This window comes from Drosophila grimshawi, unplaced genomic scaffold (genome assembly GCF_018153295.1).
Source record: "Drosophila grimshawi isolate 15287-2541.00 unplaced genomic scaffold, ASM1815329v1 contig_1367, whole genome shotgun sequence".
Lineage (NCBI taxonomy): Eukaryota > Metazoa > Arthropoda > Insecta > Diptera > Drosophilidae > Drosophila > Drosophila grimshawi.
The window spans coordinates 8,678,007-8,689,343 of NW_025062889.1; the positions used below are offsets into that span (position 1 = coordinate 8,678,007).

The window sequence follows — 11,337 nt, forward strand, 5'->3', positions numbered from 1 at the left end:
TAGTGACGATAATTTAATTGCCGACATACATCTCGTATTATGTGGCGGTTGACCGATAAGTTCATGTAGTTGCCACCTTGTTTGAAAGAAACACGCAGCTGGCAGCTCTAAAGGCGTTTAATTTAAATGCGAGTTGTGATAAAAATTCATTTAATAAAATCAACAAAGTTCGCACAAGAAGCTATAAAAATCAACTGAATTTAATTTCAACTATAACAATAAGTGCACTTTATGATCCGGTGTAGTGGGGTCAAATCATTTACGCAGACCTACGTATTTGGTCCAAACACCCTTGTTATCAAAGTACGGTTTGTTCCGTGAACAAATAATCGCTTGCTTGAAAATGGCAGCATATGTTAAAGGTATTGACGCATGCTTATAAAGATTATAAAGGAATTCGTAAATCTGAAAAGAGAGAGAGAGAGAGAGAGACAGAGAGATAGCAATATCAAAAGAGTATTTAAAGAAGTGGATGAAGAGCACGCTTACCTTAGCCTCCTGATCCTTCCAAAAGATGTGATCACAAAGGAATTGGAGGCTCTCCGGGAACAGAGCAAATCGCTCCTTGCCATCGGTGGCAACAACATCCACACTGCCCAGAAGCACCGCACAGCCAGACAACACATCCACGGCTAATATGAAAATGTCCAGCAAATACAAAGCTCTATTGAGTTTCTCCTTGTTGGATGCCTCGGCGAGCAGCATTTGAATCTCCAAGAAGATTTCCATAATCCAGTTGCAGGCATGCTCATCGCTGCCAAATGCATACAGCGTTGTGGCCAAATGCCGATAAAAGAAGGCACGTTCCTCCGCTCGACGCTCGTACGCATCGATGATGGGCGTTAGCCATTTCAATGGATTCGGCAGTTTCTCGTTATACAGCACCAGATAGCAGCGGATTATGGTTGCCTTCTTCAGTTTGCCAACTGGTGTTTCCCACCAATTGGCGGGCGTGGTTAGACCATCAATGGCATTGGGATGCAGGACGGCAACGACTTCGGTGTAGCGCTCAAATAATCTCGAATCCAGATTCATGGAGTCCATGTAACGCTCCACAATCAGCGTGAACACGTCCAGCACCTCGGGTATCTCACACTTGTCCGTATAAATATACTTGACACTGTCCAAAAACTTCTCAAACAGGCAGCCTGCAAGTCCAAATCAGACTTTAACCATTGAAACAACAGCAAATAATTAATTGTCATCAATTCTTACCCTCAACAAAATCGTTTAGCTGCGATTCTTTAAAGCAATAGACGGCCACCTTCTCGGCAAAGCTCTTGAGTATTTGCAGGCTGACGCTGTTGGCGATCTCCGGCAGCAGGGAGAACAACAACAGCAGATCTTCCTCAAAACAATTCGGCTCGAAGTCGGCGAGGAAATTCTCCAGCAGGCGGCGCGCGGTGCCGCTGTGCAGCGCCTGATTTTTGGCCAACATGATGCAGTATTTGCGTGCATCGAACGATAGATGAAAGAAGCTGGTTAAACAGCTCCAGTCCAATGGTGGTATCGGCTTGGCGAATCTCTTGGAGAGTGCGCGCAACGCATACGTGACCGCATACGGTTCGGGAACATAGTCGCCGAATCTCGACTGATTCACCAGGTAATTGCTGACGGCTCGCAGTGGACTGGTGGCAAGGAGACCCACCAGCTTGCGCGGCTCTGGTTTGCCCTCGGGCAAGCGATAGACACCGCTGCGAAAGCCACTGATCTCATTGCCAATATAATGGGCCACTAGATCGGCAGCCGCATCGCCGCACTCGGGTCGTATCTTTTGCAATAGCTGCACCCACACCTCACCCGGTATGGACTCTTGCTGTTGCTGTAAATTGACCACCTCTCGACCACCCGACCCCGTCACGCCTACTGCATGCCCTCCGCCAACAAGCTCAAACCGAAACTGGGGCGGAATGTGGCGAAGAATGAGCGTGTTGCCCGGTTCGTAACTCTTTAGGGCGACGAGTGCATTGCGCACGTGGGTGGCATCCGTATTTGGACGACTAACTGCCTGCCACAGCTGCTCGAGTGCATCATCGGCCAGCTTCTCATATTCCAGCGTTGGTGTTTGCAGCAGCGGCACCAGTCCAAACAGGTGATAAAGTGACTTCAGCGTCTGCGGGCGCTGCTCGCTCCGAAACTTGCTGCCCAACGCTTGCCAAGTGGATGCAATGTTTACCGTATGACTGTCGCATAGCGCATAAATTGCGTCAAGCGCCAAGGATGTAGCCAAGTCACCCGACTCATCCGTGCAGCTGTTTAGTGTGTTGCTCAAATGTGGCAGCAACTCAGAGCCATGTAGCGTGGGTCTGTTGAATGTATAGCATAGATTAATATTTGATCCACACAGATCTCCTATAAAAACATTGTTTACTTCTCCTGGCAGATTTCGCGCATGGCATGCGTTCGCGCTATTTCCGTCTCCCAGCGTTTGTCGCTGTCCGGCAGCGGCTGTGCGATTTGCTTCAGCAGAAAGGGATAGGTGCGTACCTCGACGCGCCACAGACGCAGATACAAATCGACACAGAAGGTGCCGTTATCCGTTGACAGATTGCGAATAGTGTTCAGTATCATGGGCACATTGTCCTGGCAAAGAGCAGCCAATTAGAATAAGTCGAAATCGATATAGATATAAAAGTACCTTGGAGACGGCAAAGCTTGGCAGACCACGCATCAGTTCCAGCTGCAGTTCTGGATTGTGTTCGTGGGCAAGCTTGAAGATGTATGTCATGAGAAAATCATAGGCAATGGTCTCGTTCACCTTGATGATCTGCAATATGACCTCGTAAATCTTGAACCAGCAGTCGACGGGCGGTTCACGAGAGAGGAAGAGCGCCCGCAGAAACAGATGCAGACGCTGGCAAAAGGCCGTATTGGCCTTGACGTTCAAGGCATCGACAAAGGCAAACACATCCTGGCTTTCGGATGTGTCAAACGACTCCACCAGATTGGCCAGATCGAAGGCAATCGCAATGTCCGGATGATAGTTGCGAATGTGCGCCGGCTGCAGTTCCTTCGTGCAAATGGGAGTCGCGAACTCCACGTTGCCATCAACTGGCGGCTTTTGCAGCTCCAGGATGCGATCGACAATTTGATGGGCTAGCGCCAGGCCCTCTGCAGGTATGAATGCAGTCTGAGACATCCACTGAATAATGCCGTCCAGACACATGTTCAGAATGTATTCATGGCCACAGCGCTCCTGCACCACCACAAACACAATGATGCGCAGCAGATCTGTCAAATAAAAGGGGGACAAAATGTGCAGACACTCGGCGAGGAGGACGAGCAGTACATGATAATGATGGCGTGTATGCTCTCGCGTGGCATGCAACACACGCAACAGGCACTGCAGACTGGGACGCGGATTGATGCCAAAGTGGGCCAACTGCTTGATGAGCTGCGCCTGGTAAATGCATAGATCAATGGACTGGGCGTAATCCGACTGTTGCAGAAAGTAATCGATGGCCTCGATGACCAGAATGCTGGTGCACAGACAGGTGCTGGCATTGTTGAACTTGCTCCACGACAGCAGCTCTTGCATCAGGGCACGCGCCTCTGGCTGGCTGTTGCTCAGGCCAAGCAAACATGTCCAGATGGGCTTCACATCGTGCAGCGTCTGCGGATTGCACAGCACATAGAGAAATACGGGACGCAGATACTCGATGCTGTAGTCCCGAATGCTGCAATTTACCATAAATACATATTAGTATTGGTTTTCTTCTGTCTTTTTGGCTACTTCTCTCTAATTGGGCTCTGACTTCTTGTCGTGGTGTTGGCAGATGCCAATTATCTTGTTGCTCACGTCATGCATGTTGGCGCTATTATGCTGGAGCAGCGATATCAATGGATGAAGCTGCGTCTTCAAGCCATACGGACACTGATACGACTCCCCGTCCTTAAGCAACGATGTCTTGCGCTTCAAACTCAACAGCTGCAGCCCCAGAATGCTCTCCGTAATAATTGCAAAATGCATCGGTCTACAAGATGAACAAAAAATACAAAAACATTTGATAAATATTAAATACAAAGAATAAAACTCAAATCGGAATTACTAAGAAGATGTTAAGAATTCAAATCAGTTGGAAAAGAGTTGCAAATCTTTGTGAAACTTGTAGGCTTTTTCCCTAACCGATTTTAAATATCACTTTCAAATATATATATCTGCAATCATTAGAATTTTGTAGAAACCACATATAAAACTATATAATCTCTATAATCATATTAATCTGTTTAAACTTTAAGCCATTTAAGTGCGTGCCGACTTTAACTGACCATTAAAGGCGAGCATGGAAACTAAAGTTGATAAGTGGACAACACTTTCAATTACAGACTCTGTGCAGTGGCTGGGGTTAAGGGTGGTCAGTTACTAGTTTTAACGGGTTTGAGTGGCTTTTAGCTGCCACTTCCGCACTCGACACACACACGCACACACATAGTTAGGGGGTAGAAGTCTTTGCTTGCAGGCAAATCGTTTTGCGTTTGACGCGATAATTACTATTTATACGGCGTTGACGATGGTTGCCCGCTTTAATTGCTGCCACTGGTGAAAGGGTCCAATTAATATGCAATCCTTTTTGCTTGCACCTGCAATCGTCTCTCTTCTTATCAAGGTTAATTTCTGTATTACGTGCCTGTTAGCCACATGTTGTTGATGTTGATTGTGTTGTTGCTGTTTTTGCTGTGTGGGCGCGTCCTTCAATTGCACAAGCATTTCAAGTTCAAAGCCGCACGTTTCTCGCCTGCATACATTTATCAAATATTAGCCAGGCTACTAACTGGCGCGTAATTTGAATATATGCAAACAGTTAGAGTTACAGCAGCAAGGCCAAGACGCTCTTGCCTTGAATGTGTTTCGGGCGTGTTTCGCGTTACGGAAATGGCTAATAGATTTTTTTTCCTTGTATTTGTAGAACCACTACATTGTTGTAATACATTACAATTGTTTCATGTCACCGGACAGGAGCAGCTGTAACAGCAGTAGCAGCATGACTCCCGGCCAGAAGGAAGCTATGCAAATTGCCTACGCATAGTTAACACCGGGCACGTGTCATTGTCAATGTGCGTGTGAAAGCGTTTTAATACGTTGGATTCATGACTCGTATTTCATGTTCGCTTCTAGCAGCTGTCATGCAAAGGAGTCGGCCAATTAATTAGGCCGGAAGTGCGAGACTTTATATGCTGCGCATGGGCATTGGACACGCTACATATAAGTTGAGTCCTCAATTTGCAGCTCAAATCGTAGAAATTGTGAAATCGCCAGCTAGACAACTCACATATATACAGGTAATTTATGCTCTGGCGTTTAGCTATTTGGTAAGTGCATTCGCCTGCGCTCCTTTTTGGTCTGGCAAACCCACAAACGGAAGTGCCCAGCCCCGTCAGACATATGTGTATATGATGTGTGTTAGTCCGTGTATGTAGAACTTACCCTGCATTGGGCAGCATTGACAGGAGCGTGTTTTGTACGCTGTTGGCATCTAGGACAGCCTCGTCGACGAGGCGCACCAGCGTCTGACAGCTCATCAGGCTGAGCTGCATGTGTTCGTGCTTGCATTGGGCTTTGAGGAACTCGATTTCCTTGATTTGATGTTCGGGCACCTTTTCCTTAGATTCGACAATTTTATTGTAGATCTTCTCCAGACAAGCGGCTAGCTTTACAACCGAACTATTCGGCTTTATGCTGCTAAAGTCCTCCATGAAAAGCTGCAAATGCAAATAACAATTTTAGTTCAATTTCCAACGACAACTTTATAAAACAACGTCCAATTCGAAAGTGGAATTGACTTCCTTAAACACACAAACAGAATATATGGGAATACAATTTATAGTTTGTTTGGGCACCACAAGTGTATCCCACTTTTGAATTTGGGAGCGCCCGTCTTTTCGCGTGTCCTTTCGCCTGCTCGCTCGCCACTCGAATGACGGACGCGGCGTTTTTAAACCCAAAATAAATTCCACGTTGTTCACCTTCGACTTCCGAGTGTTTTGGCGCTTTGCGCGTGCTCTTCCAATTCCTTCGTGTTCAGCAGCGTGTGCTAGTCATTCAATACTGATGAGGACGGTTTTTAATATGCTTTGACCAACTTTGATTTGTTTATTTCTTCGCTGAATTACATTTATGCGGCACGCTATCAATTGTAAACAAACTTTGAGGTAAACGCAAAATAAGCAAACGCAAAAGAGTGCAAAGTGAACGCAAATATGAGCATATGTTCGCAGCGATGAAAGCCCGTTTCTGGCAACGTAAGCGCAAAATGACCAACGCAAACGCAAAAATCAGCAACGTAACAGCTACGGACTTTTTCAACTGTATTTTGATTGTGGCCAGAGACGTAAATAAAAACTCCTGGTCGGCGTCAAGGGAACGCAATTTCAAAAATAAGCTTTAAAATGACTTTAGCGAAGAGTTATATTGAAAAAATCGTAGCAGAGAGTTATCTGCTTTTTATGTTATTGATATATTGTTTTGCATGTATGCGTATATCAAAGAAATTGATGTATTTTTTCTGTGGTAAGAGTGAATAATGGGTGTTGCTGGGAAGAGAGTATCTCCTCGTCGCATATTTTTGTTTTAAGACAGAATCTGCAACCAAATATTGTCTACCTAAATCTAGACGTCAAAGAATACAATAAATTTAGTCGGAGTAGAAAATTTATAATCGTCTACTAGTGGATTTTTTGTAATAGAATTACAATATGAATTTCGACTATAAATCATGTTTCTAAATGAAGTACAGTATAAATTTAGAAACAAAATCCTTCTGATTTTAAAAACTCTTCAAGTTTCAACGAATTATGGTAGCAAACAATTTGAAGCCAACAAAAAATGCATTTTTTTTTTCACTTTGCCTTGAGCGATTTTACTTGCTTTCTACTGGAATATAAATTGTTGAATGCTCAGACTTTAATATTTTTGTAGCTAATGAAATTATAATCAAGTGCGCTTCCTTATAATGAATCGTACTTTATTGTGGATTTGATTTATATCATGATTAGTTAAGTCGGAACAGCTTCTTCGCTGCTGCTCTTTCAGTTAATTGACTTTATGCATTTCTGCAAAGCATTGGGTTTGCCGTAAAATAAAATTAATTATCCTCCTGCAGCCATAACAAGTGAGAACGTTACAGTCGGGCGTAACCGACTGCGAAATTCTCTGATACCATCTGATAACAGCTGTCACATAATAGGTTGGGTGTAGCTAAAAAATACCGATATTTGAAGAAGGTTCCTACTAATGTATCCCCCAGATTTGCTTTAAAATTGCGGCAGATTTGTGATTTTCTGAATTTTGGGCGTGATTGGGCGTGACCGAAAAAAATGTTGGTAGAGGACCTTAGCGCTAAAAGTGCGGAAGATATAAACAGTTGAGAACTTTGGGGGCGGGAGTGGGCGAGGGCGAATTTTGTGACTGTTGCTTTAAAATTGTGGAAGATATGAGTCTTTATCAAATTGCTATTATTAATTTTATCGATTTCTTGTCGTCCTAGTGGACGTAGCACCCCAACGTAGCCAATATACTCTGGATACATTCGGTATCAGAGTTTAAGAATGAAGCCAGTCAAAACGGGGAAGAAAACGGAATGCGGCAAGAGAAAAAAGGTAACCAAATCTCATAAATGAGAGTCGGAATTAAAATTGACCCAAAAAGAATTCTGCGTAACTTAGCATATAAAATACGGCTTGCCGAAATTGTAAACTGCAATCGCTCAACCAAAGCAATGGCAAAAGGCAAAAGCAAAAGCAAAAGGAAAGACTCAAAGGTTGAGATAACAAAGGCTAAGCCAAAGACAGCCCAACATCATTTCCGCTTCCTGCTAAAAGTCAGTTACCAATCTTGTTTTTTTTCTTTTTTTTTTTCGTTATGGTTGGCCTTAAGAGCGCGTTGGTTTTGGCCGGGGATTTATGATTTTATTACAGCATCGCGATGCATAGCTCAACCTGTGAAATGCGCCGTGAAAGTTTTTCATTTCCCTTAAAGTTGCCGCTCTTATGCTACACTTATATTTTTTTTTTGCTTGTAAACTTTTCACATCTCATCATGAGTAGTCAAAGTTGGCGAAAAGAACGAAAGCAAAGCACCCGATTTTCTCGCATCACTATCATTGGCCACAAACACAAATTCCTGCTGGCCACAAGCGAAAAAGTTAATTCCCCAAGCATTTTGTTTAGATTTTTGTACACAAAATACTTTGTGGCTTTTGATGAATAGTTGCCGGAGATACCTGTTAAATATATTAAACCTTTAACTTTGGATTTTCTGCGTTAATGTGGGTTTCTCTAAGGGGACGACGAATTCTTAGCAAAACAAATTATATGCATCTATTAACGAGTATAATTCTCATTAAAACACATACATATTAATTGTGTTTTTACCTTTTTCAATGCTAAGCAGCTGAGTCCCTCTCCCTGTCAAACTTAATTGAGTTCTATGGAAATTACAATATGATAATTTCTTTATTGCCAACTGGCTGTTGTCATAGCCATGCTAAATTATTTCTATTTTTCTGTATTCCCAAAACAAAGAATACCTGTGTTAACCCTCTATTATTTTAGCTAAATTTAAAAAAAGAGTTCATTATTTGTAAGCTAAGTTGCACGTTCAGATTATGGTTGCTTCATTAAAAGCTTATTTTAATTGTCACTTTTGATGTTCTTGGTACTTGTCACTGAGCAATTGCTCAGTACATTAATGTGTTCATGTGCTGACGATTTACATAAAATATGTCAGACCGGAATTCCATATACACACATTGTGGTGTTTTACTTGTTGCCTCGTTGTGTGGCACTTGGCCAACTGAATTTGCATATTGGTTACAGTTTAAAGCTTAAAGTGCCGCATTGGCTCAATTAAATGGTGTCGTCTTATCATTTATTTAGCAATAACATTTACTTGATGTGCTTTAAGTGTAATTAATCAAATACGAATACAGAAACATACATAAATAGTTAGATTTTGCATATGTTTGATTAAACATTTATAAGGAAATTGAAGATTAAAGAGGAACATAAAACACAAGGCAGCTTAAATTAAAGCAAAAACTTCTAATGGAAAGTTTTTGCAGATGGTGTGTGAATGCGTGGAAATGAGTGTATATGTGTTTATATAGAAAATATGAATATTCATATTTACCTGCTTGCACTCAATTTCGAACAAACTCGGGCAATGAATATTTATAAAGTGCTGTGCCAGCCAGTGGAGCATTATGTATACATCGCCAACAGGCACTTGAATATATCTTAGTTATTACTATGTTCAAATAAGCACCAAAATCTTAGCAGTAAAATCTTCGCAGCAACCTAAAATTACATAGTTACCAACAAGTTCATAATTGGATTACATTTGAAGTCCTCAACAATGCAGCTAACTAGAAGCAGTAATCGCATTGATTGACCTCAAGTGCAGAGAACACATTCAGCCGACTCTTGCCAACTATGGGTAAATCAATGCCAATCTTTCGATTTTCAATCTGGCATAGTTTGCCTCTTTTTTTATACACGGTGTAGATGCATGTGAAACAAAATTCTTTCACATTTATGCTTCATTTGGTCATTTGTTGAACAATGAAATCATGCCCCATGTTGCGCGAGTGGTTTCAAGTTGTCTACCTTTCAGCGCACGCAATCGCAATATATCAGCTGCGTGGGTGTATGTGTGTGCATGTGTGCGTGGGTGTGTGTGTGTGCGTGGGTGTGTGTGCGCGTGGGTGTGTGTGCTCGTGGGTGTGGGTGCAAGTTTCCTCTTGCGTTGCTTTATTTCTTTTTGCCCAAGTAAACATTTAAAAGCATATATGAAACCAATTTCAGCGCTTGGTCAAAAAAAATCGTTTTAATTATTAACTGCCTATTTATTTTCAAAATTAGACATTTCTTTTCTGTATATAAATATACAGCAAGTACTTATATACACACAGAATAATGTTTAATTTCTTAATGAAATCATATTAGATGTTTTATAATTATATTTACAATTTAAACGCCACTCGGTTTATTTATTTATTTAATGTGGACTAAAACCAGTCGTCAATTTAGATTTAAAAGTTAAGTTACACATTACATTATTTAACATTGAAAAGGCGTAATTAAATTTGAAATTTAAACAAAATAAACAGTGTAAAAAACTACAATGTAAAATGATTGTTAAAGGTTTGTAGTTAGGGAATTAGAGAGAGAAAAGTAAAAGTGGATAGAAGAAAAGAAAAACCTCTGAATCTATTAAGAGATATAGTTTACTTAAAATATCATAGATATATATCGAAAAACAATATAAATGAAACGAAATGGGGAATATTTTAGTTAGTACTCTACTTTTTTGTTCAGTGTACATACCGATGTACGGTAAATTTAATTTTGTGCGGCACGTGCGTAAAATGTATTACATCGCCGGCGACCGACCAACAAATTGTGAATTGTGGTCTGACCTTTTTTAACCCGACTCATAGACGGCAGTGCCAGAACAATAATGTGCTGTGGTTGCAAGTGATGCGAATGCACTGAATACACACCTAATATCGTATATATCTCGGTTTATAGTTTAATGTGTATAATGATAATATAAATGTTATATTGTATTGTAAATCAACCGCTATCAATAAAGATGATAAACCATCTTTGTGGTCTCTTCTACTGAGACTATCTTGGTTGTCGTAGTGACATCCTTGTCTACGGATCTCGTCTGGGTTTTGTGCCTTGTCGTTGATGTTTCACAAGCAATAGTGGAGTATAGTGGAGTATAGTATAAATAGTATATTTATTAGTATACTTAATAATGATGTGGACTTGCTTTGAAGCTAGATTGGAATTTTTGTACAAAATATATTTAAATTTGTTTGCATAGCGATTGATTTTTCTTTGTTGCTTTAACCAAGTAACTTTCGGGGGTGGTTATGGACTTTTCGTTAGTCTAATTCCCAGCAGGCACCAAATTGGTTGAATCGCGCCTAATGGCAATAAGTTGTAAGCGCAGCATTAATGAAGAAATTCAAAGAACCGCCACAAACCGCTGCATGGGCATTCATTTCGCTTCAAGCGAGCCGCTGCCGACACTAAGGCTAACCCCCACACAAACACAAATACAAACACACACACACATACACACACACACACATATTCACCCGTCACTGGCAAATTTGCAGTTGTGTAGCGGCGACTTTGTGTGGCAAGGGTTAAAAGCATAAAAGCCCGAGGTGTTTGAGCATATTTACACAATACGTGCATATACTATGCATGTATGTGGCATGTGTGCAACTGTGTGTGTGTGTGTGTGTGTGTGTGTCTGTGTGTGACTCTGTGTGAGTGTGTGTTGAGCATTCAAATATGTGAGTGGACAGACTGTTCAGGCAT

The 11,337-nt window shown here is 41.6% G+C and overlaps 1 protein-coding gene across 1 annotated transcript; it reads right to left on the reverse strand.

The window, feature by feature from the left end:
* Nucleotides 1-168: 168 nt before the first annotated feature.
* Nucleotides 169-6,115, reverse strand: LOC6561054 (focadhesin). Its single transcript, XM_001986159.2, has 8 exons — nucleotides 5,965-6,115; nucleotides 5,426-5,700; nucleotides 3,756-3,974; nucleotides 2,639-3,677; nucleotides 2,372-2,583; nucleotides 1,216-2,306; nucleotides 490-1,148; nucleotides 169-405 (listed from the first exon to the last, which is right to left on the reverse strand). Exons 2-8 carry the CDS (start codon nucleotides 5,692-5,694, stop codon nucleotides 256-258), a joined length of 3,639 nt encoding a protein of 1,212 aa, XP_001986195.1. The 5' UTR covers nucleotides 5,695-5,700; nucleotides 5,965-6,115; the 3' UTR covers nucleotides 169-255.
* Between the last annotated feature and the right edge of the window lie 5,222 nt (nucleotides 6,116-11,337).

What these genes read in the sequence shown, in the direction of transcription:
- LOC6561054 (XM_001986159.2), bottom strand. Translation starts at nt 5,694, where the DNA reads ATGGAGGACTTTAGCAGCATAAAGCCGAATAGTTCGGTTGTAAAGCTA. An exon ending in CAAGCTTTGCCGTCTCCAAG is followed by an intron (nt 2,584 to 2,638) that starts GTACTTTTATAT and finishes GCTCTTTGCCAG; the next exon opens with GACAATGTGCCCATGATACT. An exon ending in GCTAAACGATTTTGTTGAGG is followed by an intron (nt 1,149 to 1,215) that starts GTAAGAATTGAT and finishes TTGGACTTGCAG; the next exon opens with GCTGCCTGTTTGAGAAGTTT.